Source organism: Etheostoma spectabile, chromosome 16 (assembly GCF_008692095.1).
Source record: "Etheostoma spectabile isolate EspeVRDwgs_2016 chromosome 16, UIUC_Espe_1.0, whole genome shotgun sequence".
NCBI classification, from domain to species: domain Eukaryota; kingdom Metazoa; phylum Chordata; class Actinopteri; order Perciformes; family Percidae; genus Etheostoma; species Etheostoma spectabile.
In genome coordinates, this window is record NC_045748.1 from 6,749,699 (window position 1) to 6,775,330 (window position 25,632).

The 25,632-nt window shown below is 39.1% G+C and overlaps 1 protein-coding gene and 1 long non-coding RNA gene across 2 annotated transcripts in view; one reads left to right on the forward strand and one right to left on the reverse strand.

Moving 5' to 3' along the window:
* Nucleotides 1-25,632, reverse strand: part of mmp17a (matrix metallopeptidase 17a) — an 84,323-nt gene that overhangs the window by 15,012 nt on the left and 43,679 nt on the right. The window contains exons 2-4 of the mRNA XM_032539748.1: nt 20,689-20,821; nt 19,400-19,535; nt 6,574-6,860 (exon numbers count right to left, since the gene is read on the reverse strand). Of these exons, the coding sequence (XP_032395639.1) occupies nt 6,574-6,860; nt 19,400-19,535; nt 20,689-20,821 (556 nt within the window). The remainder of the gene's footprint in view (nt 1-6,573; nt 6,861-19,399; nt 19,536-20,688; nt 20,822-25,632) is intronic.
* On the forward strand, nt 10,678-13,193 carry LOC116704349 (uncharacterized). The gene is made up of 3 exons (XR_004335659.1): nt 10,678-10,873; nt 11,773-11,779; nt 13,181-13,193. It is a non-coding gene; the product is annotated as an uncharacterized LOC116704349 (long non-coding RNA).

Here is a 25,632-nt window from a genome sequence, read left to right on the forward strand (position 1 = left end):
AAGAACACACTCAAAATTTTAGGCACCGCTTTTCTTTCCTCGCTCTCAAGATTTCAAAATAATTCAGCAGCCTTGTCAGGCAGTGAGAGGAAACAACAGAAATATTTTGTATAGGACATAATGAGAGATTCATAATAAAAGTGTCACAAAACAGGCATTATCAGTACTCATGACTATGACTATAAATCATCAATTATTTTTATTTTAACCGCTATAATCTCAGCTTCAGCTTTTACAGAGATCACCTTCCGGCTTAGAGTTTGTGACTTTTGTCGAACCAACACAGCCCCTGTTTGCATGTTTATCTCTTTTTATGAGTGAACTCCATAGGTTGCAAGTTAAGAGGCATGACAGACAGCTCTGGTGGCTGTGAGTGCTGTTAGGCATGTGGTGTAGTGAGATAACTATGGTAATACTGCCTGAGCTCCTGGCCTGCCAATCAAAACCTGAGTGCGGAAAGACACCTAAAGACGCTGCAGGCTATTAAAGCACATTTCCCTCGATGTTCAACTAAAAAAGAAAAGGCAAAGCCTCCAAAAACTCCTTGTCTGGCTCTGCTAAGCAAGACAAAAACTGGGGTTTAGAGATTTAGATTTGCAAAAATGTGAGTGCTAGCGTGTCGAGCCAAGCTAGCTTAGAATTCCTTGGTGGCTAGGCTGAAGTCTGCATTCTGTTAACCTTATGTTGGCCTCAGCTTGGGAACACCTCAGTGCTGTGCTCTGTCAAAAGACAAAGGACAATTGGAGACATGCACTTGTGTTTACAACACCTGGGGTATTCCAAAGCCAAATGCCAATTCTAATCTACATGAGCACATGGCGCAGAGAGGAAAGGTGGATAAAAGGAGGGATTGAGGGGGAGAGAACAGGGACTCAGAACAAAGTAGGTACCATGTCATCGTATTTACAGTCCCTCTGAGGTTGACAGAAAGAAATCCTAATGCCTGTGGACAAAGTCAGAGCAGAGAGATCTGGGTGGATGAGCGGGACTCATTGAGTTAGACATCCGTAGTAGAAAGACAGAGCGCAGGAAAGAGAAAGAAGTTCAGAGTAAACAAACAGACGCAGAATGATATTACTGCATAATCAGTAACATATATCAAACTAACAAAACCATTGTACGATATTGTTTTAAAAATGGTATTACTTTGACGCACAGTAAAGACACTGGAGTACCTCTACCTTGGACACAGCATGATATTTCCAGAATGCTACAAACAGCCTGCAGCATTTAAACTTTAAAAGTTTAATAAGGACAGTATACCATATGTTAGATGGAAAGACGCAAGAGCACAACTAGCCAAGGGCTATTCTTTTCATTTGGTGTGAATCACTGTGCCTTGCATTACCTTGTGCCTCTTGAGAGTCAGTATTTTTATCAGGACATTTGAAGTATATAATACCTTTTTAGATGTTCAAAGCAGGGGAAAAAACATGCTAAAGACAATGGGAGAATTGACTGTTCATGTAATTTGTTCATGTCGGTGAAATTCACAAAGGAGGATGATACAGCAATTGCAGCAGCTCCCGCCCCCCCCCACTTGTGCAGTTTAAATCACAGTTCTGAAAATAAGTTGGTCTTTCAGCATTGAAATGATTAAACAAAGCTTAATACGAGGAAATTTGCATGCAAACACAGTCATGGAAAAGTTAACTTTTGTGCACTCTCCATTTTGCAGTGACATGAGATGAGAGATGGCCGTTTCAACCGACAGTCATCGATAAGGAACATCGGTTCTAAGAGTCTGACATAGTGCAACTGGCCGAGGATAAACATTAAGCGGTATCAATTCCAATGGAAGAGTTGCTCAAGCAGAAGAATTGCTGTAGCGGTTGATCTTTTTTTGTGAGACTGAAATTATTTCACAAGCTCCCTAAAAATCAATTCTAGTAATATCTGCAGCCCCAGTTGACCCACATATTTCCTTCCAACTTTTTTACCCTGAAAGTGAGGATGCCATTACCCATACTATATTCTAGATCATTGGAAAGTACAGTAAAGGCTTATTTGTAATCCATGCTCGAGCACAGCCTTAAGCCTTACTTCCTCTAACCCTTAAATCGCTAAAACTCATATGGCAGGCTGATCATGATATTAATAATTCTGGGGTGGGGATTAGACTTCAATCCTGGAAATATATGAAAAAGGTGTCCAGACAAAATGAAAATTACACTTCTGCAATTTTAAATATTAATCACAGAGAAGGGAAGAAGGGAAACTAAAATTAAAGCAAGATTCTTGAACTCTTATTTATGTTAGGTGTTACAGTAACTTCAATTTGTAAATCAGAGAACGTTGTCCACAATATGTTATGAGTAACATTTTATGTTGAATGGACTTCTCAGTGCTCTCTGGTGGACAAACTGCGTAATGGCAGCCCTGTTTCCAAATGATCTCAATCCTATACTGGAGACTGTATTAAACATTATTATGTGTTCACTCATAACACATATTAGCATAAACAATTTAGGGGAGCCAAATAATTAAATGGGATTAATTGTAGCAGTTTTCTGCTTTTGTAACTCACAAGAACTGTGTTGATCCCACTACATAGCTATTATTATATTATGGATTGTTTGCTGTAATCAAGATTCTTCCAAATATGCAATACAATTTACAGAATGTTTTCATTGCTGTATTTTGGCATGTCTATACTGGTAAGTTGTTACTTAGGGAAATAGGCAGATAGTTGGCTCATAATATCCCACATCACAATGTTTTGGTCTGACTCTGTTATTGACTTTCAGCTGGTTTGTAGCCTATGTGTTTGGAGACACTTCCCCTCTCTGTGATTTTGGCCTTCCCAGGCAAAAAGCTATTATGTCATGTCAAAAATTAATTGAGAGGAATGTAAGACTTCATCGACTTCTTTTGTGAATACTTAGTGTTTTTTATTTAGGCAAGTTGGCAGCTCTAGAGTAACAATCCTTCAAGCTACTGAACCGACTGGATGGCAGCTATACAAAACAGGAGATGTGGGACTGTCACATCAAGGGTCCAGATTGAATTAATACATTTCAGTTTGCAACAATGAGCAACAATCAACATGCAGGCACATCTGGCTCAAAGCCATCAGTGGGTAAACACTGAGGAAGACGAGAGGATGCAACCTGTTGCTTTTCCTGACCCAGCCTCTTTTTTAAGGATCTAGAATCAATAAACTGTTTTTCAGGGTCTAGTATTATAAAAGTACCCAGAATTGACCAAAACTGTCTCAATATGAAATAACAATTTTAACATGTCTTTAAAACTGCTATAATCAATATTTTCATATTAAATGCACCCTTTGGTAATAAACAAACTTAACATTAAGTGATTAAGTGTTAACATTGAGTGATTCTGAATAAAACCACATAGAGTGTATCCTCAAGGTCTAACACAAGTGTTGAATGTATTTCCTTCCTTCCTGTATTGTTAACATCCCTTTTTACTAGCTAGCAGTCTTCTTCTCTGCATTTGTTGGGGTATTTCTACATAGCATGGCACATTACAACCACATGTAGATCAGTGAAATATTATGACTCTATTAGTAGGAAGGTGTATCGCATCACCCATTTACATAGTTTTGGTTTTACAGTTTTGTAACACTTCCAATGCTCTCTTCAGTCTAGTTTTTAGCTGGAGCGGGCACCGGTTTTCAGCAAAAAAGCTGTAAAAATCCACCGTGTAATACCTGCCCAGCACACTGACAAATTTAGAAACTATCATAGTGGAGAATTTATCTAAAAAATGTACCCAAAAAAGGACATTGAATTTTGGATTTGCATTCATCCGGGAGTGTAAAACATGACTTTGAAGGAATGATAACGCTGCTCTGTTTGCAGGATGTGTAAGTACGGAACTGTTTCCTAACATATTCGCCATATCAACTTTCCTAACATCATCATATGTCAATCTTGTATTTACAAGTTAGTTCTGCACTGCCCCCAGGTGTACAACATTTTTTACGTTGGTTTAGAGTTTATTGGTTAGCTATTATCCTTTCTAGTTCATTGGAAAGAAAGAGACAATTTTAAATTGTGTAATTAGCAAGGATCTTGGCCTTAAGATAAGTCTTAAATTGCTAAAGGTGTTGGAGTAGACTTTCTTAAAGGAAAGACTATAACAAATATCGCAAGGGCAAAAGGAAAGGAGAGATCAATATCTGTTTTTTATGGCATACAAATAATGTCCCTGGTACGGTAGCTCTATCTAAAATCACATAAACCCTAATTATGTATTAAGAAAAATGTTACAAAATCAAAGGCAGCAGTTTACATTGGCAATGTTGTTTTTCATTAGCATGGATTAGCCATAAGAAACAGAGGGCTTAAGTGCTATTACAGACTCCAGCCAAATGGGAAGAGGCAGATGCATGATTTACAAATGAAAAAGTCTGATGTGTTTTATTTGATGTACACTTTACCTTTCATTGAGTGAATGAAGGCACCTTGAAAGCAGGAACATCTAACAAGGTACGATGATTCACAGCCAGCACCTGTTCACTCTCGCTCCCAGTGAAGGCTGTCTTACGCCATTTATAACACCATGGCTGTCTTCCATCTCACAATTTCATTTATGACCGGAAACACAATTCTTCGCACAGATCATTTTCTTTGTTTAATCTCTCAGTTTAAATCATTGTTGAACAATTTGAATAGAGAAGTAGATTGGGGTCAGGACAAGAAACCACCTCTGACCCCTCCCTCCTTCAGCGCCCTGCTCCCATTAACCCCCTATGTGTGAAGATGATTCTGTGAACTACTACAGCATCATGCCATCATGTCCTGCCCCTGCTGGGGCCTGCAGTGAGGTCTAATTGGAGCGGATTAAGCTGCTCTAACATATGGTTCCCAGCTTTAGGAGGGCAAAAGTAAAAGAATGGAAATGAACAGAGGTCCTGGCTGCATCATAGACTCAGCAGCTGGTGCAGCCAGTGTCATCTACACCCCCGCTACAAGCTTTAAGCTCCATCTCAGGGGAGTGGGAGAGGATAGTGAGCCTGTAACATTCGAGGAGCTTATTCTTTTTCAGCCTGAGGTTTTATACACAATCATGAGAGGAGCATGCGTCAAGAAGAAGTGTGTTATCTGTCTAAAGGCAAGGGATCATCATGGTATTTATCACATAAGCATCAGTGCTTGATCAGCATGGGCTATGTAAGTAATAACTTCACCAGCTGTGGAACGGATCCTGATAGTGGTGTGACACTAACTGTCCCATTCTAAATGTCACATAGAATACACACATTGATAACCTGTGCAAAAGACTGTAGCAGAGACTTTACTTTCAAAGGCGATTTATTGAGGCTGTAAGGAGCGAGCAGCCAAAGCATGCTGATGTTGTACCAGGCAATCCTATTCAGCATCATTAGATGCAGAATTACAGCATGGTTTGGCAACCTAACAAAAATCTGACTTGCCAGCATGCATAAAACAGCTATAAAAAGGTACCAGGGAAGACGGAATATGAGCCCATACAGAGCCTGTACGGGCAGGCAGTCATGGAACAAGCAACAAAAATCATTACAGAGTCTCAACATCCCCACATCTGTGAATATGAACCTCTGCCATCCAAAAGAAGACTGTGTGCCAACGTGCAAATCAAACCGCTTGAAGCTATCGTTTGTTCCAGCCTCCATTGAGCTGTTGAACTCTAATGCTAAACCTTAGTGCAATAGAGCAATGTGCAATAAATACACAAGCACTTTAATTCTTACTTCTTACAGAAGTAAAGAGTGTGTCCACAGCCCTGAAAATCTCATCACTGTGTCATTGTGTCCAAATCACTCTTTTATCGATTGTCATTGGAGGAGCCGTTAGTTGACATCACAGATAATAGTGCTACTTTGAGGTCTAGTAGAGACATATTCCTTGTAGCTCTTTATTGCTAAAAATCAAAAGGAAATATTTTATGATCACTCAAAACATGCTGCTTTTGTCTATTTTCTTTCTCCCCAATCACCTGTTAACAAATGTGAAGCCCTCAATTCTTGTGAAAACCCCATGGCTTGCTTGAACAATCAAGTGGGATCCATATAAGTAAGTATTACAAAAAAAAATAGTTCACAGCTATCAGAGGCGTATTAGAGTAGATTGTTCGTTATGACAGTTGAAGGAAATTAAAAGGACACCATTTATGCCTCCTAATAAACTTGTGATAACAACCACTGCTTTAATTACTACTCTGAGTCCTGTGTCTGAAGCCATTCTATGTTATATTAATACTAACACATTAATCTGAATTAAAGAATCAAGTGCCTGAACAAGGAATTGAAGCACAGCTTGGCTTTAAAATGCATTCAGTGTTTCAGTTTTGTTTATAGACGTTTTAGTGAGCATGGACATTCAAAACAGTTTCCAGACTCTTTTTTCCTTTTCTTTAAGTTTCCTCAACACTGACTGTTTCAATCTCATTTTAAAGTACACTGGGAGTCTCTAAGAAATGCTGGTTTCCCAGAATACGAGTCCATATCCCTTCTCCCCCTATCATCCATCTTCTACCCTTCTTTTGATTCAAAACACATACCAACTTTCCCTATTTAACATGCATATTCACATGTATGCATACACACTGACACCAACAGTTCCTCACCTGGAGATCTGAAGGTCCAGGCCTCATCATCATCAAAGTGTGTATCCCCAGCTGTGAACCTCTCTCCGGGGAAAAATGCATGCGCCACGGTGCCGCCTGGCCCATCAAAGGGATATCCATCATTGTGGTCGGCCTTAGTGAAGTCGATTTGAATGTCTGCATCACTGCCGGCCACCTCATGGAAGTTTAGTGGGGCGATGTCACTCCAGACCTTTAGGGCGTAGTACATCAGGGCTCGAACAGTGTCCCTGCCCAGTAAGGCTGAGTCCTTAGGGAAGGTCCTCACTCTGAGAATAAAGGAAGGAGGCAAGTATGTTACATGTGGGAGGACATAAAGGGAAGATGTGGAGATTATTAGGAGCCGTATTTTCACTCTCAGGCCTGTTTTAGCAGTTTTCAGCAAATTCACCTTTCTAAATAAACACACTCTTTACACTGAAGCAAAACATTCTCTGTACATACCAAGTATTTAAAGTACTATACCTATCTTTAACCCCTTTTAGTTACATTGTCCAAGCGTTACTGGAATTTATGGAAAATTGTTTTTTCATCCTCAAACTTAATCTTTAAACCAAAAGCCAAACTACCAAAAAGCGTGTCTTCTTTCAGATATTTTTAATAGTTTATAGAAGGGGTCTTCAACGTTTTTTAAACCAAGGACCCCTTAACTGAAAGAGAGAAAGAGAAGGAACTACATATTGTATGAAAAGTTGTGTATTAAACTGAGACTAAAATAACGTGTATGGCGGCTTAGAGCCTTCATACATACCTTTTTTGCATAGTATCCTAAGCCATAAAAAAAAGCCTAATGATTGTTTGCATGATTTTATAAATCATGTTTTAATGTTAAACATACATATGACATAGTGAATTGAACTGAATCTGTGTCTGTATTGTTAAGAATGTGGTGCCCTTTGTAGAAATGTATTCAAATGGGATAGAGTTACATAAGTTGACTCTTTCCATTGATGACAACAATTTGCCTCGATCACCGTCTTAGGCTCACCGACTCAGGTTTTGAGTGGAATAAATTGTTCCTGTCAGTATATTTTACTGATATCTTCTGACTCGAAACAACTTTGGCCACTAGCTACATTTCAGACCTTTCATCCACACATGAGCCAGGGCAGCAGCTGTTTCAGCGACTCCGCTTGTAGCCGAGACCTTTACTGTCAAAGTCAAACTTCTGAACACCTGCCAGAGGAGCTCACACCAGCGAAGTCTCTTTAATCTCTGAAATCACTTTTCAAGGCACACTCATAGAAGTCAGCTCGTTCTGTTTTATCTTTCAGTTTTGTTCTCATTCATCGCTGTTTAGTTTTTAATCTACTCTTGTGTTCAGTGATCTTCTTGGTACACATATACACACACTATCACAGTATATACGTACTATATACAGCCAGGCAGACAGACAGTTATTCTTTTCATCACCATTCTCAATTTTCTTCTTTTTGGAATGAAGTCAATCCCTATTTCATCTTGTGAGGCCACATGATGTATGTGTATACAGCATATCATTGATTTTCTTTTAGAGCTCCAAGCCCTATAAGTGTGAACACATTTTCTTTCTTGTTCACTTCCGTTTTCTGCGTTAGCGGCTATAATAAAAGAATATTGGACTTAGATTCTCCATGGAGAAAAACAGAAACATAACTCCAAATGAATGCTAATTGTACTGTGTGGCTGCTGGATGTGCACATAAGTGATAATATGTCAGTATTGTGTAAGAAAGCATTAAAGAGGAGTTTTATGAACACTCTTTTAGGATTCAGTATATGCATGCAAAAAAACAGTAAAGGAAAGGGTTTGGGCATAATCAGCCTTTTATTATAAAAACAGAAACAGTCACCTCTCTCCATAGTTTCTGCCTAAATAAGCTGATATTTTCTCCTGCTCCCCACTGCAGTCAACACATGAGCTGCCTGTTCTGCCGTTACCGCGGTGTCTTTAACACATCCGGTGATGCGAATGAGTTTCATTAATGCGGCTAATTAATGTATTAATTAGCAAATATGTCTACGTCAACATGTTGTCACAAAACACATGGGCAGCATTAGCAACTTCAGCTTGAAGCAATAAGGTGGTAGTAGTCTGAAGAGGAGTTTTTACCTCATTAAGATTAAAATGTATGCAACTAGTCACTTCAAAATCTAATTAGATTGCCTATTCTGTGGGGAGAACTATGGTGTGCGGAGAGTATGATTTTGTTCTTAGGTGGATTTGTTCACACAAAATGTGCTACACAGTCCGTTATTCATACTGCCTGAGCAAACTACAGTTAGCCAAGGTCAGTGCAAATGGCTCAACCTCCAAGGACAACTCAGCTGCTTATTAGTCCTAATTCAGACGGACGAGGGTGGGCGATTGTGTACGTCTGTGTGTTTGGGTGTTTGGGAGAGATAAAGATGGAGAGGCAGAGTGCATGGGTTTGTCACTGTACGAGTATGTATGTGCATCCATTATGCGTGTCAGATTGTGAGTGTGTGTGTGTGTGTGTGTGTGTGTGTGTGTGTGTGTGAGTAATTGACGGTAAGTCAGCCAAGGGGAGAATATTCCTGCCCTGCATCTCAGATGAAGTGAGCAGCCCAGGGGAAGTGCATTTGTTTACATAAGGACAATTTAGATGTATAGTAAATAAACCAGGTGTCATATCCCTGTGGTCCCTCCTTTACATTTGGTTAACCTCATGGAGCATGGCTGGGATCTTGTCAGTTTGTCAATAATACACCTTGATTTTAACAAACTTATTGATTATGTTTTAATTAAGCGACCGACCTGCAGTCATTGCTGATGCTTAGATAAACTGTTTGCCCATTATTTAGTTTTGTATTGTGTTCCTCCTAATAACAATATTTACAATTGAGCTACATGTGAACTAAGCAGATATATTTACCATGTGTCAAACTTAATTATTATCTTATTTTACTTGACACAATAAGATATTTTTTCAGGGAGTAATCAAATGGAATTAATACTGTATGTCATGACCAAAATATGACAACATTGTTCCTCAAGGATATGTTTGACAAAGACAAGTCAAGACTGAGATTATGATGACATAAAAATGCTCTAACACATAAACAAGATTAAATTGTCCTTCCAGTAATGACTTATTCCAGTTATTACTAGTTGCCTGGCAACATTACTGAGATGACAACACTCCAGGAGGTCACTGCATCTGGCCAAGAAGTACGTTTAGCATGTACCTCTTCATAAAACCACAGCTTTCTCAGTTTTTGTACAGTTTAAACAACTAGATATAATGTGAGAGATTGGGAGATTTAGAGATGCTGGTATAGTTTGTGGACCGAGTCCGGCTCTGCTTTCAGACTTTATGCTAAGCTAAGCTAATTGCATGCTGGTTCTTGCTTCATAGCTTACAAACATGTGAGTTTTATTGATCCTCTCGTCTATCTATCGGCAAGAAAATGATTAACCGGGGCGACCTCTTTGCCGGTAGTGTTTTATTTACAATCCATCCATTATCGTCCACTTATCCGGTGTCGGGTCGCGGGGGAAGCAGCTCCAGTGGGGGACCCCAAACTTTGCTGTCCCGAGGGACACCTCCCTAGGGCGGCGCCCAAGTGGCATCCTTAACAGATACCTGAACCACTTCAACTGGCTCCTTTTGATGCAAAGGAGCAGCCGCTCTACTCAGAAAAGGCGCAGACTTGAGTCGGTTTGGTGTGTTCTGTGCCGTCGTCAGTTGGAGGTGGCGTAGACCTTCATCTGGGCTGCTGAATTGGAAGCTGGGCAGTGATCAATGATCAATCTGACGAAAACAAAAATCTTTTAAACTGACCTTTGTCGATCTGGAATGAAAATGCAACTGCAATGCTTATTTCTTGGTTAAAATATTTTCAGAAATGCGTTTTGGTGAACTATTTTCGTAAATTTGAGATCCAAGGGGGGTACAGCTCCCAGAAGACTTCCAACTTTCAGACAGGTTGCTCACATCACATCTACGTCGTCAAGCTCAGTTGGAGGAAGTGCAGTAATGCTCAGCACTCACCGGAAAAGTGCTTCTAATAGCCTTCACTGGACTCTGCCCAGATCAACGGGATCTGCTGGTCTATTTTTTTAACTGTCTATGATGAGATTGTATTCCAAAACGAGCCACCATGAAAATCTGGCTATGAAATTCCGGAGAAGCCAGACCCACGTGACACGTTTTTCCAATCAGCTGCCGGTTTTCATTTTTTTGGGCGACAATACAGATTAGCGCCGCCTGCTGTAATGAAGACGTATTACGTCTCGTGCATGCTCAGAACGTACACTCAAGTCGGCGTCGCTTAGATGTGTGACACTTTTTTGATCAACTCAGTAGCAGGCAGTCCAACGGTCTGCCATTGGGTTGGTGTGTCAGAGCCTTGTGGGAGAAGCCAGCCACCCTCCTGAGGAAACCCATTTCGGCGGCTTGTAGCATGGATCTTGTTCTTTTGGTCATGACTGGAATGGTTTTATTTACGCAACTGTTGGAATCTTTGAATTTGTTTGTGAGGAGAGGCAGAGGAGAGATGTTGGAGCCAGGTAGCCTCCCGCTATAAAAAACACATTCAGCTCCCTTTTATGGTGGTGCCTTGTGCAACTAAAGACAACAGGGAAACAAGTGTGTACTGAGGACCCTAAAGATTGAGCAGCGAATCAAGCCAAGTATTTTTGGGAGGGGATTTTTGTTGGATTAAGAATTCTCAATAAGGAAGATATTTTAAAGATATTAGTCAAATCTTGTGGACGATCAAGTGGACATTCCAGTTTTTTTCTTCTGCTATTATAAGGTAGGGGCATACATTTTAGTGCATTCCTTTGATGTGGTCACAAGGGTTTTAAAGACAACACACAATGTTTGCTCTCATAACCAGGTTATCACAATAGCTGTCAAATTGTAATTATCTCCAGGTGAAAACAATGTCAATAGGCAAAAGTTGTGGTCAAGTCATTTCATTGCATGGATTTCTCAGTTCAGCCCTATAAGAATAAACTTGTGGCTGGTCAAAGCTGATGGCTGTGTGATCACGGCGTGAATGTTTATTTTCTTCAAATTTAATGGCCGTTACTGATGAGCAGTTAGGAAGTGATAAGCACGTGAGCCAGCAGAGATTTAAGGAAAAAGAAAGTGCAGATGTCAGTTTTTAGCTGCAGCATAGAGCAGGAGTCATCATTGCCTCAGTGGCTGAGGGCTGTTTAGCAGCAGCAGAGCTTCTGAGTGAGCATCATTGACTCACAAATAAATATCTGAGAACAGAGTGTACCGTCAGACGTTTCCACATCAATCAAATATAATACCTCCATAAAGAACTGCTTACATCAAAGCACACCCTGACACTACTGAGCAGGCAGTCCTGGACGGACTGTGAATCTTTCGCTATGGTGCTTAGCTGACAAACAGAAGATGGAAGAGGAGGAAATAGCACGAGGAAGGAGAAGAGAAAGGGGCATTGTTAGAGGTGGATGGGAATGAAGGAGGGATGAGAGTAAGCAAGCTAAAAGATGCAATATGCAGTATTCATGACGATTAACCACTTATTCATGATTTTAATAATAATAATAATATCTATCTAAATCTGACTATTAACTACAGCCTTGATTGACAAAAAACGAAAATTAATATTTGTAATCTTGTTAACTGGTTTATTTTTTATCATTTGTTTTATACAAAGAAATACTCCAGTTATTGTATTTGAGTTGGATGCTTTTTAAGTGAAACTAGCTTTGCGAGTGCTTTTACAAAGAATCAAAGAAATGTATAAAAAAGGTAGAAGTATAACGAGGTCTGTAATTAAAAAAAACAACAACAACACAGTAGTAACATTTATCTCAGACTTGATACTCATAAAAATGTGTATCAAGTCTGATACTGAAATCAGTGTTGCAAAAATCATGCTGAAAAAGGTAAATCAGAATGTGGATAATAACATGCTTTTAATTTGAAAGTAATAAAGTACTTGACTTATTTTGAAGCAGGGTAGGCTGGTTTCTGAGAAATTTAATTTATGAACATGTTAGTCTCACTAAACTTCCCTTGTCTGAAAAGGATGCAATGTTTTGCAATGTAATTTACGTGTATAATGCTTTACACGGCAAATGAATGTCTATCCGCCATGACACAGCCTACTCATATGCCCCTTATAAAAGTAATGATGCCATGGCGGGGCAGTAATAAATAAATAAATAAATAAGTAATAAATATATAAATATTTAATAATCCACATTGCAATATATAATTTTAATAGGCTGGATTTCTCTTGCACTCAAACAGAGAGAGATTAATTTCCCAACAGTCAAGATAATGGGTGTGAGGACATGAAAATGAGCAAAATGAACTAAGTTGTTGCAAGTAAACCTAATGAACCTTCTAGACACCAGGTAAATAAAATGGCTGTGGGACGTTCTTTTTTACAGTTGTAGAGTGACTGCAGTATGAGCTTATAGAGGTTTTACATCTAATCTGACAGTTAAATGTTTATGAAACCATCTCTTTAGCCAAATTCTGTTATAATTAATAGTTCTAATTAGATTTGCCATTACGAAATGTTATCTCAGGAATCCATTATGTTGCTTTTTATATTGAGGTACTGCTTTAACACACCTGTAGAATATGTACAAGTGCCCTCTTTTGGCAAACTATGCATTGTGCTATTCAGCACAGCTATTGAGCTGTGCAGTCAGTAAAACAGTACAAAGACATAGCAAGAGGCATGTCAGCAGAACAGAGCTCAAAGTGCACTTTACTGCACCCAACTTAAATTTTTAATTTTTTTTTTTTAATTTTTAATCTGTTTATTAATCCCCAATGGGAAAATTACAATTTACACTCTGTGTCCACACTTGTTAGTAGTCACACACAGTCCTGAACTACACACACACACACACACGCTCAGGATCTATACATGCACTAATGAGAGATGTCAGAGTGAGTGGGCTGCCAGCCGAACCAGCGCCCTGAGCGGGTGGGGGGGGTACGGTGCCTTGCTCAACAGCACCTGGCAGTGCCCAGGAGGTGAAGTGGCATCTCTCCAGCCACCAATCCACACTCCCTTCTTTTTGGTCCATATGGGGACTTGAACCAGTGACCCTCCGGTTCCCAGTGACCCAACTCCCTATGGACTGAGCTACTGCCACCCCAAACAGTGGGAGTTGTGTTTGTCTCTGACTTACCGCGAGCAAAACCAGTTATTTCTGACTGAACGCGACTTTTATTGAGTCTTTCTCTGCACATTGATTGATTTTTATGAAAGCTGTTTTACAGAAGACGAGCTAATGTACTTATAGCGCGGCTTGCTTATGCCGGTGTTAGTTAAGCGGATTTGGACAATGTTGGCATTCTGGTATGTAAATGGAATGGAAGTCTTTTTGCATTGCAACTTAATGGAGCAGTAAGTATAATTTATTTCTTGTGTGCATTTGAAACTGGATAAATATAACTTCACTGTTTATCTGTTGATTAAGCTTATGAAGCATATGCACACTGGTAGCTTGATCACACAAATTCATTAGTACTTCTAGTAATAACCCATTTAAGTCATCTGCTTATGTGAATTCTCATTATAGTTGGCATTTTTATTTGTTCATATTTTTTCAACTCAACACCTCTGAGCATCATTGCTTGCAAATAATGTGCTGTTATGTTAAAATAAAGTAAGTAAAAAGAGATCTATCTGTTCTGACTGCCATTCTAAGGTTAACATCACTATTCAAGCCACACATACAGTCCTAAGTGAATACCTATTCAATAGTCTAGGTGGGTGATTTCCCAAACTGATGTTAAAGTATTTCAGCACAATTCAGTACCTCAGTACTTTATCTATTGCAGATAAATGTTCTCTGCGTGGCATCAACAATACACGGACCTTGGAGCTGAATAAAGACACGGGATACAATACAAGGCAAAAGGTCTAACTCTGTATGTGTGTAACAGTAGATGCTTTTGAGTGTTTGAGTGTGTAACTAATGATTTTGCACCTCACAAATTAAGCATCAGAACATTACAGTAAATATTTATCTAATAAAGAAGCATGCAAGCAACGATAAATCTACCACAATAAACAAAACCGCTGGATGAAAAGAAATGCTTTCATTAAATTACATCCAAACACACCCAAGGGCGGCTGTGAATCTGTATAGAATATCCATGCTTTCCTATGTTGCTCTATTGAGAAGCCACACCATATGGTGACCTCTCAAAATGTGACTGAATTTGAAACCAACAAGTAATCCACAAGTGTTTGTAATAAAAGCACTATAAGTTTACCATCTGTTTCTTGGCAGGAGCTCCAGGCAGAAAAGAAATCTACAAAAGACACAAGCTCCGTACTGTATGTCTCAATTTCCAGTAAAACTTGGCTTCTTTGCACGCAAATGTAAGAGCTGGGAGTCAAAAGGTGGCTTCAATGGACTGAAAAGACATGCTGCCTTATTTCACAAAGATGTGTGGGGCCAGAAGAGCTTTGCGAGGCGTGTGATGGGCAGCAGTAAGACGGAGAGAAGCAGAGAGTAAAGAGAGAGCCAGTGATGAGAAAAAGCAAAATGTTCCAGTCATAAAACAGCAGGTCTTCACAGCAGTGTGCATGCTGGTTCCCCCCGAAGCAGACTCTGTGCAACTGCTTCGCAGCAGTGAGATGCTGGATTGCTGCCACTCAGTTTTCTAGGTCAGCTGAGACCGCACAAGAGCCCCCATGCAATCATATCTTGACCCCAAAGAAATGTGTGTCTCTCTGACAGAAAGCCTCCTGTGGGTGGATGTGGGGGATTATTTCAACAAGGCAATGCCAGAGGGACAAAGTCACCAGGTAATTTGGTATTATCAATAAGCCATAGCCACCCTGCCCCCGGTGACAAGTGATTCATCCCTCTGAACTCATCCCTCTCACAGTCTGATCTGTTGCTTCTGCCGCTGCAAGACAGTGTTGGGCAGGGAACTCAGTAAATAAGCAGACAGATGTTTTTTTTTTAGGTCTTTATGTCTTTGAAATGAGCTCAAAACAATATTATGCAACTCATCCTCATCCTGCTGCCTCATCATCTTTACCATCTTCTCTCAGCAGAGCTCTACTTTATGTTCTGTCCTGCTTTTGCAGTAACTACAGCAGCCCCTCTCACTCCCTCTTGCTGCCACAGCCTTCCCATCGTTCTTGCTTATCGACCTGTTTCTTCAATCCTCCAGTGCCCTGATGTCCTGCTTTCCTCTCCGCATCTCGCTTCATTTTGCTGTTCTTGTTTCCTATCGTAGATCTATTAGCCTCCTCAGGTCATCGCTCCTCTGCAAGTTGCCTTGGCCCATATACTTACTCTCCTTAACTTGGGCTGCAATGGTTGAAAGAAAGGCTTTCCTCATGTACATAAATGCTCGTTTAACTGGTACTTGTCTGCTACAGCGCTGGGTGATGTGGAGAAAATCAGATATAATTCTTATTCTTGACCAAATACCCCAATGTTGATATTGCAACCATATTATAGGGTTGACTATTGGTGCTTTAACTAAATATGTTCACAATTACATTTTAGATAAAAATTCATTAATATTGTGGATGTAGATATGTGGCCAAGTGGTTAAAGGCAAATAATCGAACAGCTAGAATAGTCTAGTAAGTTTAGAAGATTACATCACTTTACTGTCTGCCTTTAAAACCAGGAAAAGACCAAACTTAAGCCAAATTACAATATCCAAAATCTAAGATGACATCTAGTCTCATGATATCGATATAATATCAATATATTGCCCAACCCCTGTCCACCAAACCGATCACGGCTACATTTTGCTTTGCACTCACATGCATTCTCAGTGCTGTGTATACCACTTGCCAAACCAAATTTACTTTCTTGATAAACAATATCTCAGCATCACATATTCTGAAAGCATAGCCAGGTCTTTCACAGCCTGCCTGTCTTTTTCAGTGTGTTCCTGCTGTCAAGTACACACTGCAGCTCCTGGCAAAGCAACACGCCACTGAGCAGAGATGCCGTACTGACCTGTCAGCAGTAAACAACCTGATCCTCATCTAAACTTAAGCAGTTTAACCACTTACACTCATGAAAAATGGCTCAACACTGGCAATTAATGAGAAGAGAAGAATAAAATTAAAAAGAAGAACGCCCGGAACAGCTTAACCAGAACTGGGCATTCTTTTTTATGCAAATGTATGCAGCTTCTTTTTCACTGGTTTTAAGTCGCAATTAAAAAGCATGTAGAAGAAGAACTGCAATTTGTCGGACCCCTGCGTTGGCAAGCCCCAAACTGTGTGCGGGAGACGTGAATGAGCTGTTATCCCTCAAAAATGTCAGATCATGGGAAAGAAAGAAATGTTGATACAGAGTGCCGAGTTTTTCACTGAACATGGACTTCTAAGTAATTATTTACTGATGTAAAGCCGTGTGCTTAGTTTGTGGAGAACAGATCGGCGTGTTAAAGGATTATAATTACAATCGCCACTACTACTAAACACCACGCAGAGAAATACAACTTGACTGATGCAGAATGGGCATGGACATCTGAAGCTTTGCTAGTTAAGCTGCAAACGCAACAAGGCTTTTTTTTTTTTTTTTTTTTTTTTAAACTAAGCATCAAGACCAGCTTTGTCATCGCCCACAAAAATCGCCCAAAAACAGTAAGCCATTTTCTGAAGGGAAGTTTAAAAAGTGTTTGGTGGACTGGAATTAATATTAAGCAGAATTGAGTTTAGTCTATTGGTCTGGCCCTCCACAACAGTCCCAGTTTCTCATGTGGCCCCTTGGGAAAATTAATTGCACATCCCTTCCGTAGGACAACATATGTAGGAGCTTGGCTAAATTAATTCACATCCATCTAATTAGCTCACACGGGCTACTTTGGTGTGTAGAAGTTGCTAGTCAGGACTGTGGACATTAGGGTCTAACCCACTTATGGAGTCACAACACGTGATTTGGCCTTGATTTCCATTAAAACTGGTCTTCATGTTTGTGAAGAAAAGAAGGATGGCCCTCAGAACTAACAATGTATTGTACGTTCACTTTCCAGTGATTGTTTGAAAACGTTTTATGGGATAGTCTGAACTGAAATTGCTCCATTACATTATACCTTTCCAAGGGTCTTAAATGTCATGTGTGACATGTGTTATGTTGTTATTACATGTGTATACACTTGTATAGATGTTTATACATTTGTATAGATTTTTCTTTAATAAAATAAATAGTTTTGGCTTTATTACCCCTTGTCCTATTTTTACTATATAGGAGATGCCCCATTTTTTGTTTTAAATGTACCTAAGTAACTTTTACTTGAAGTACATTTTAAATTAACTTCTTACTACCTTTACTTGAGTAATTTTTCAGATAGGTGTTTTCACTAGTACTTGAGTAATATTTCATCATAGTATTGGTACTTTTGCTTGAGTACAATACTTTTTCCACCTCTGGTTAAATTTAAATGTGATGCCAAAATGTCTCATTAGTATGACTAAATGTAATGATAATAATAAGATGTCTTTTATTTGCCAAGTATATTTACACAAGGAATGTAATCCATCCTAACTAATTAGGAGCAGTAGGCAGTGAAAATGCTATGCTGTATCAGATTCACCATCTAAGTTCAGCATGTTAGCATGCTACAATTTTCTTATTAATCTAAGAGGATATCTAGTCTCAGATCACGATATCAATAAATATCAATATATTGCCCAGCCCTACTTCAGTGTGTTCATGAACTTTAAGTCGTAATGTGGGAAAACACATGGACGCTATAAAGAAGATGTGTTGTATTTTATTGTTCAGCTGTTTCCAGTATTCATTTTATTTCCAGATTTAATACTTATATTAGTGATATTGTCTAAGACTGGTTGCTGCACCTGTACATTCCCTAAAACCACTAAAATATTGCTTTACCTGGCTTATAACGTTATGCTCATAAAAAACGTTCCTTACTGATCTAGGTCATGCTATGTTGACAGCAACTAACAGTTACAACCTAATACCATATTACAAATAACAAAAAGTAAGCAAAACATGTATATGCAATACGTCACTGGATAAATGCTTCTTACAATTAACATAAAATGTATTTTCGTCCGCCATGTTACTCCGTATTATGTTGCGTAGGCAAAAAACTTTTTTCCCAAGTTGTTGTTCCCACTTGAGGGGGCATTCATGTGAATTTTCCCAGTCGGGGAATTCCTATTATTCCAACACCACTGAATGCAGCAGGACTCCTCACAACAACAGTGTTGGATGATATCTGGGAGAGGTCACTGCCCACAAATGGCCAAAGAGAGCGGGGGGGAGATTTTATCAGAAGTTGTCGTGAGATTATCATGACTTGTGACTGACGGCTGATAGGGAGAGAGAATATGGGAAATCCAACCTCACGTGGAAGTGGACAGTGTGGGTGCATTTTCTGCATGTGCTTGTGTGTGCGTGTTCGTTTGCATCTAGTGCAATAATGTGTAGATTACACGTTACACAAACCAGCGACACACCTGATTAGATCAACTCCTTGTTAGTGCTGATAGTGTGCGTGAATCCACTCAGGTCAACCATATGTTTCCCTGCATCTTCCTCTGCTGTCTAACACTAAGCTGTATCCCTGACAGATGGTCCAGCTGCACTTAACACATCTTATTTTATCATGTACAGTATAAACTGCAGAGTGACTCTATGACGCAGCCTTTTATCTTTAGGAGTCATACTAATGAGTTTGGAGTAGAACTGCATAGACGGGGAGATGCAATAATTCTCTGTGTGCAAAAACCATTTCATGCATTTTTTGCTCTGCCTCCGAGCCAAAATTGATTGAGATACCAAAAGATTTCTTGAGGAAGAGTCACATAATCACAATGTGCATTTCATGTATCCTTACCTCCAGGATAAATGCCTCTTACTCCATTTGTTCTGAGGATTCAAGCCTCGTTTCCTGCGGCCCGTTGTCACCTCAGCTTCAGAAACATCTGGCAGAGAACATCTGGGTGTTTTCATCAGACCCAGTGTGGCGTGGTCTAAAGGGGAGAGGAGATGTAATTGTAATACAGACTAATAAAGGGACATTAAATACACCTAATAGTGTTATAACACAGTTTTACAACAGCTGGAAAACGTAAGCTACTTAACACATGAATACAGATTATGTTTAACATAAACACAGTAGGAGACTTCCACCACTACGGTTTGCAAATGACTGTTTCAGTAGCTGTAACTCCTACTATACTGTGTGTGATCATATGCATAATGTATGTGCATGTACAGGAGGTTATGAGTGGCCACTTTGGTCATAAATCATACTTGCTTTGTACGATACACTATCAAATGCACACTCACACTCTCTCTCACACACAAACAAACAAACACACAAACACACAAACACACAAACACACAAACACACACACACACACACACACACACACACACACACACACACACACACACACACACACACAACGGTCATAGAACCATTTAACAGTATCATGCTTTATACCCTTTACAGTTGTGTATGTGAGGTAGACAAGTGGTGTGTGTGATAAAGAAGGATACTGCTTGTAGACGAGAATTTGTATGTATGTATGTGTGTGTGTGTGTGTGTGTGTGTGTGTGTGTGTGTGTGTGTGTGTGTGTGTTTCCACGTGGCGTGCATGTTTATGTGAGTCTGACAGTATGTTCTGTATGTGCGAAAAATGATTTGTGCAAGACAGTAGCAGAAGGTATACTAATCAATATACAGTTATTCTGTTTTACAAATACCACTATTATCAATCACATAGTATGTAGTATTGTCATTCTACTGTGGTTGTGTGTGACACAGAAGTATGATTTATGTTCACAAGGTGTCTCGAGGCGCGTAAGCAATCTAATGAAATCCAATACAAAGCAGCTGAAATACATTTTACCTTTCTAATGTTTCAATGGTTTTTGTCACAATGATTGACTCAACCCAGTATTAGTTTCTAGAGCCACATTTTGTGTTTGTGTTGCTTGGATTGTATTTGATAGTATAGGGTAAAATTATAGGTTGTATTTTCTTCCCCAGGTACACTTTAGTACCTCTCTCACTCCCACATACTGTAATGAGGAAGTTAACGCACACATAGTGCCTTCATCCATCCGAAGCGCCAATATAATCCTCCCCTTTTATCGCGATAACGCACAGCCACATACCTAAGACTCCGGTCTCCTTCAGCCCTCCGTACTTCTGCATGGCTTTGATGGCCTTGGTCAGGGCCTCCTTGGTCTGAAGCTGACCAGTAACTGGGTCAGGGGGCGGGAGGTAGCCAAACTTACTCAGCCAGTCCTGGAAGGGAAACAACAGACACAGAGTTCAAGAGTCATCCCAGGCATTTCAAGGACTCGAAGTATCCCAAAGCTGCTGAGAAGGTCTGACACCTGTTCATGTTTACTGTCTGTGGATAATGTGTGGCTAAGTGCATATGAATGCAATGTTTGTACATGCTTCCTAATCTGACACTGTGAGCACCATCTAAACCCCCATCACTCTTAACACAAAATGAACCATTGAAAAAGATGTCACAGAAAGAAAAGGCAAAGCACAGGTCCAACTGAATAATGATGATTAATAATGGATGCATTCCATTCAGTTGCTCTAAATCAAGGAACCTGGTATTGTTCATGTTGGCTCACTGGGACATTTAAATAGAACATTAAGGTAAGTCTATAATGCTATTCAATATTGTATATACAGTACATTACAGACACACTATACTTTCCAGTGACTCACATGTCCAATTTCACAAATGGATTTTCTGCATTGGGTGTGAACTGAATTTATTTATTTTAACAGTTTAACAAATATAAAAGTTGCATGAAAATGGAAGATGATCTGGGTCTGTCGGTGATCTCCGTAAGTCTTTTTCAGAGCAGACATTTTTGTTTCGGCATAGTAATTAGAGAACAGGTGTTACTAATAACATTAACAAAGGTGTGTCCGAGTAAGATCATTAAATGTCATTATTTGCCTGTGTGCTTTCTGTAAAGAAAGGCCCTATTATTCAGTTGCCTCCCCTTATTCTGATTATTGTTGGATTGCTTTTGCTTGTTATTGTGACTTGCTAACTTTGCCCAGGAATGTTCCACATGACACATATTAAGCTTTGTTCAAAAGTGTTTTGTTTCCTTAAATTGCCAAGACCATTTGGGATATTTTACAAGTTGTGTCAACTTGAAAGTATTTGAAAGTTAAGTAATGATTGTGAAAACTATTACTTTCCTGAAAGATTAATTTTCATTATAGGTCCATTTGTTTTTAAACAGTCTCTCCTGCTGTCTCTTGTTCTCTCTGTCCTCCACCTTTCTGAGCTCTACCCCTCCATGATCTGATAGCCAGTCTGACACATCAGCTTTCTAATGGGTTTTTGATCAGCACTCATCAAAGATGAGTGACACAGATCGATATCAAGGCAACTGCTATCGATTGACAACACTGGGAAAATTCCATTAACTTAATAATGAACTTTGCGGCCTGTTGACAGTTGATATTTGCCTCCTCATCAATGGCTTTGCTTAATAGAAAGAGGGATGTTTATAGAATACAGATGATCCAATATCAAGGATTATAAGAAAGAAAAACAATTCTTGAAGAAGTGCATAGGAAGCGGAGGGCAAAGAAAGTGTGGCTGAATAATGTAACAACTTAGACAATAAACGTTGTTACCAGCGTTAACTTCTCGTTTACTGTAAGCACAATGTATGAGCACTAAATTATATTATCTATCTGATGTCTACAAAAAAACTAGTCCCCGTGTTTATACACACCATCTTTTATTTTATTACCATGATAAAAGTCAGCAAGACAAGCCTCTTTTCATTTACTAATAAAACTAAAATAACTGTCTATGTCATGATGTTCTATTAGCATCTGCGCTCACGCCAGGTGTTTGAAATCTGGCTTGGATATAAAAGGCGGACGAGGGCAGGTTTATGATTGAGACATACTGTGAGCACATTATCACATATCCAGTCATTAAAAGGTTAGAAGGATGAAAAGAAATAATGATGGAACAAAATGTGGTAGTTGTAGGAAAACTGGAAAAGATAAAAAAAAAAAGAAACAGCTTATTCTGAAATCTGAACTGTATCAAAGGCTCAGCCTGATACTGTTTAAAATGTTGTATGTACGTGGTCTGGGTCAAAGGCATTGGGATTCTGGGGCAGGTTCTGCTGAGCTGAAGGTTCAAGATAAGCACTTTAAGGTCCAAAAGCCACCCAACCCACTTTTCAGTAACTGAATGGTATGTCAGAATACTGAAATATTGGCAGAATGTAGAGAAAAACATGATGATATGAGGCCATATTGATCCCGTCCACAGGGCAGTCGCAGCAGGGTCAGCTACAGAATAAAAGCCCTAAAGCTTCTATAGATTCAGCTTGCTAATACTTGAACACAGCCCCTTTAGTAGAAGGATAATTTTATTCCACCAACCTGCTACTGCTAAATAAAAAAAGTGTATATTTTCTACCACATGTGGTACAGGGAAGAACAACATTGATGTGACATCAGCTTGGGTGTGCACATCCATAAATCTGACTCTTTACTTCACCCAAATGCTAAATAATTGAAATACCGGTACTACTTTATAAAACTACATTAGGCACATAGGCCTTTTAGTGGACCTTTGGACTACAACTGAGTAACTTCTGCACACATGGTGAAACAATTAAGCAGACTTCTATCCTGAGTACTGTCTTAAAGCAGAGATTTAAAGCAGTAAAAGGCCTGGCAGTATGTGTTGTACCTTTCAAACCCAGAGGCAATTCATGGGACTTTACATGAGGCATGAAAATGCATTAGAATATTTATAGACATACCGAATGGAAAACAATCAGTTCAAGTAAGAAATAAAATGCAAAATGGAAAAAATGATGGGCAAAGAATACAGTTTAAGTGCAGTACCTGCATTTGAACTAAAGGTAATCACTACTTTCAGCAAAGAAAAAAAAAATCTCGCCCTCATGCGAAGCAGAAAAGGCCCTACATGATGAAAGAGCTAAAGCAACCCTGTGTAAGTTTATTCTCTCTAAATCTGTGATTAACTGCTGCATGAGGGGGCTGACGCAGATGGCTGAGACTCCAGTTTTCTTTAATCATGCATTATTAAGACAAGCAGACATAGGAAGCGATGGCACAGAATAACGTCTAACCCTCCAGTATTCCCCATGCTTGTACCTCGAATGAGAAGCGTGTTTTCAGAAAAGCAACCCTGGTGGCTCTTTAGTGAGATCCTTTTGCGAAAAAATGAAATCTCTTCTTTGTACAGTTGTAAGCTGTCATGTTTCAGCTCCGCTCTGGTCGGCAGAAAAGTTTCTTTCAATGTCTTTCAAGTTTTGAACAAGTAAACAACTGGCTCGGAAACTTGTCTTGCGTCACATTTATTCCAATGGCTATATGATAGAAATGAGAAGTTATTAATTGTCCTTGACACATTACCACTTGGTACAAGCACTGTATAAACAATGCCAATTCTTATTAGAGGCCGACCGATATTGGCGGGCTGATATTATCAGCCGATATTATTCATTCATCAGAATCAATTATATTGACAAGTAAATGATTTTGATAAATGAATATATATTTAAAAAATAAAATAAACACGGACAGTCAACCATGAGTGTTGGTGTTGCATAGTTTGTCCACCAGAGGGCATACTACAACATCCTTGTTGGGAACACTGATTATTATTTTTTTTGTTATTGTGTTTTTGTTCAAAGGACTTTAAGTTTTATATCTTAAGTTTGTATTTTTATACATTTGATTTATATGAACTTTGATATATTTAGCTGTTCCTCTGTTTTGTTGTGACAATAAAAGTGAGAACTCAAATTTCTACAATGACTAAATAACTAAATCCGATTATGTTTTGTTACGCGTTTCTGGATTTTTAAATTTTTTTTTTTTTTAAATATATATCGGCCGATATATCGGAATATCGGATTTTTAAATAACCAAATATTTGTATCGGTCTTAAAAATCCTTTATTGGTCCAACTCTAATTTTTATACCTCTAACCACTTTTTGTTTTTATTCATTTATTTGTTGATAAAATAAGCAGAAAAAAAGCTAATTTAGGGAAACACATTTTACTATGTTTATGTTAACCTGTCTCTGTGTATAAAGAATAATGTACCCCATTGTGGGTCCTAAGTTGTAATCACTAAATTTACTTTCGTCCCAATGCCCTGCTGCCCTTTTCCAGACAGTAAAGGGTAGGGCTGGGCCGATGGGCGCTGGCATCGTCCATAGCCAATGGCTGACAGTCATTGGTCACTGAGCCCAACATCGTGATTTAAAACATTTGATAAGATGACATGACAGACTAATTTAGTGTCAATTAGGATTACTCACACAGCTGCAATCCGAGTGCTCCACACTCATTAGGTATGATATTTTACTGTGGACATTGTCCCATGCCAATTCACTAGACATCGTCCGACCCTAGTACTTGAACAAAAAGTACAGTTGAGACATATGGAAATTGGTGAAAAAATATTTTTTATAGGTATTTGGTCAGAAACTCTAACCTGCTAATGGCGCTAGATGAAAAGTCAGAGGAGCACCAATTCTCAGTTTATCAATTATTATCATCAGTTATTACAATTTATCCTGAGGGGAGACAAGAAAGTGCATACCCAATTGTTGAGACATTTCACTAAAAAACAACAATGTTATGAGCTTAAATATGGTAGATGAAAGCTGAGTATTTCACCTAAAACAATCCACAATTCATCATCTGGTCACAGCAGGAATGTCTCAGAAGTCTAGTAACCCTAGAAACTATCTTTATATTTAACATTTCTGCAGTGCACCGTTCATGGCCAATGGCAGCGTTTGATGCAGGAACAAGTTTGACCTTTATTGAACAAAGCGAAAAGTAAGAGTGCGAAGGTCCAAACAGAAAAGGCTGGCAACTGAAAGTTAAAAACTTTGTCATTGAACATAATCAGGAGTTTTTCAGAGCCGTCCAACATCAACTTTCCGTCCGGAGATAGGGTTGTTTATTAGAAAGCAGTATGTCATTGTGGTGTGCATTTGTGGACGCACAGCAAGGTTGTTGTTCTATGCGCTGTCAAGAATCCCATATTATGTCATCT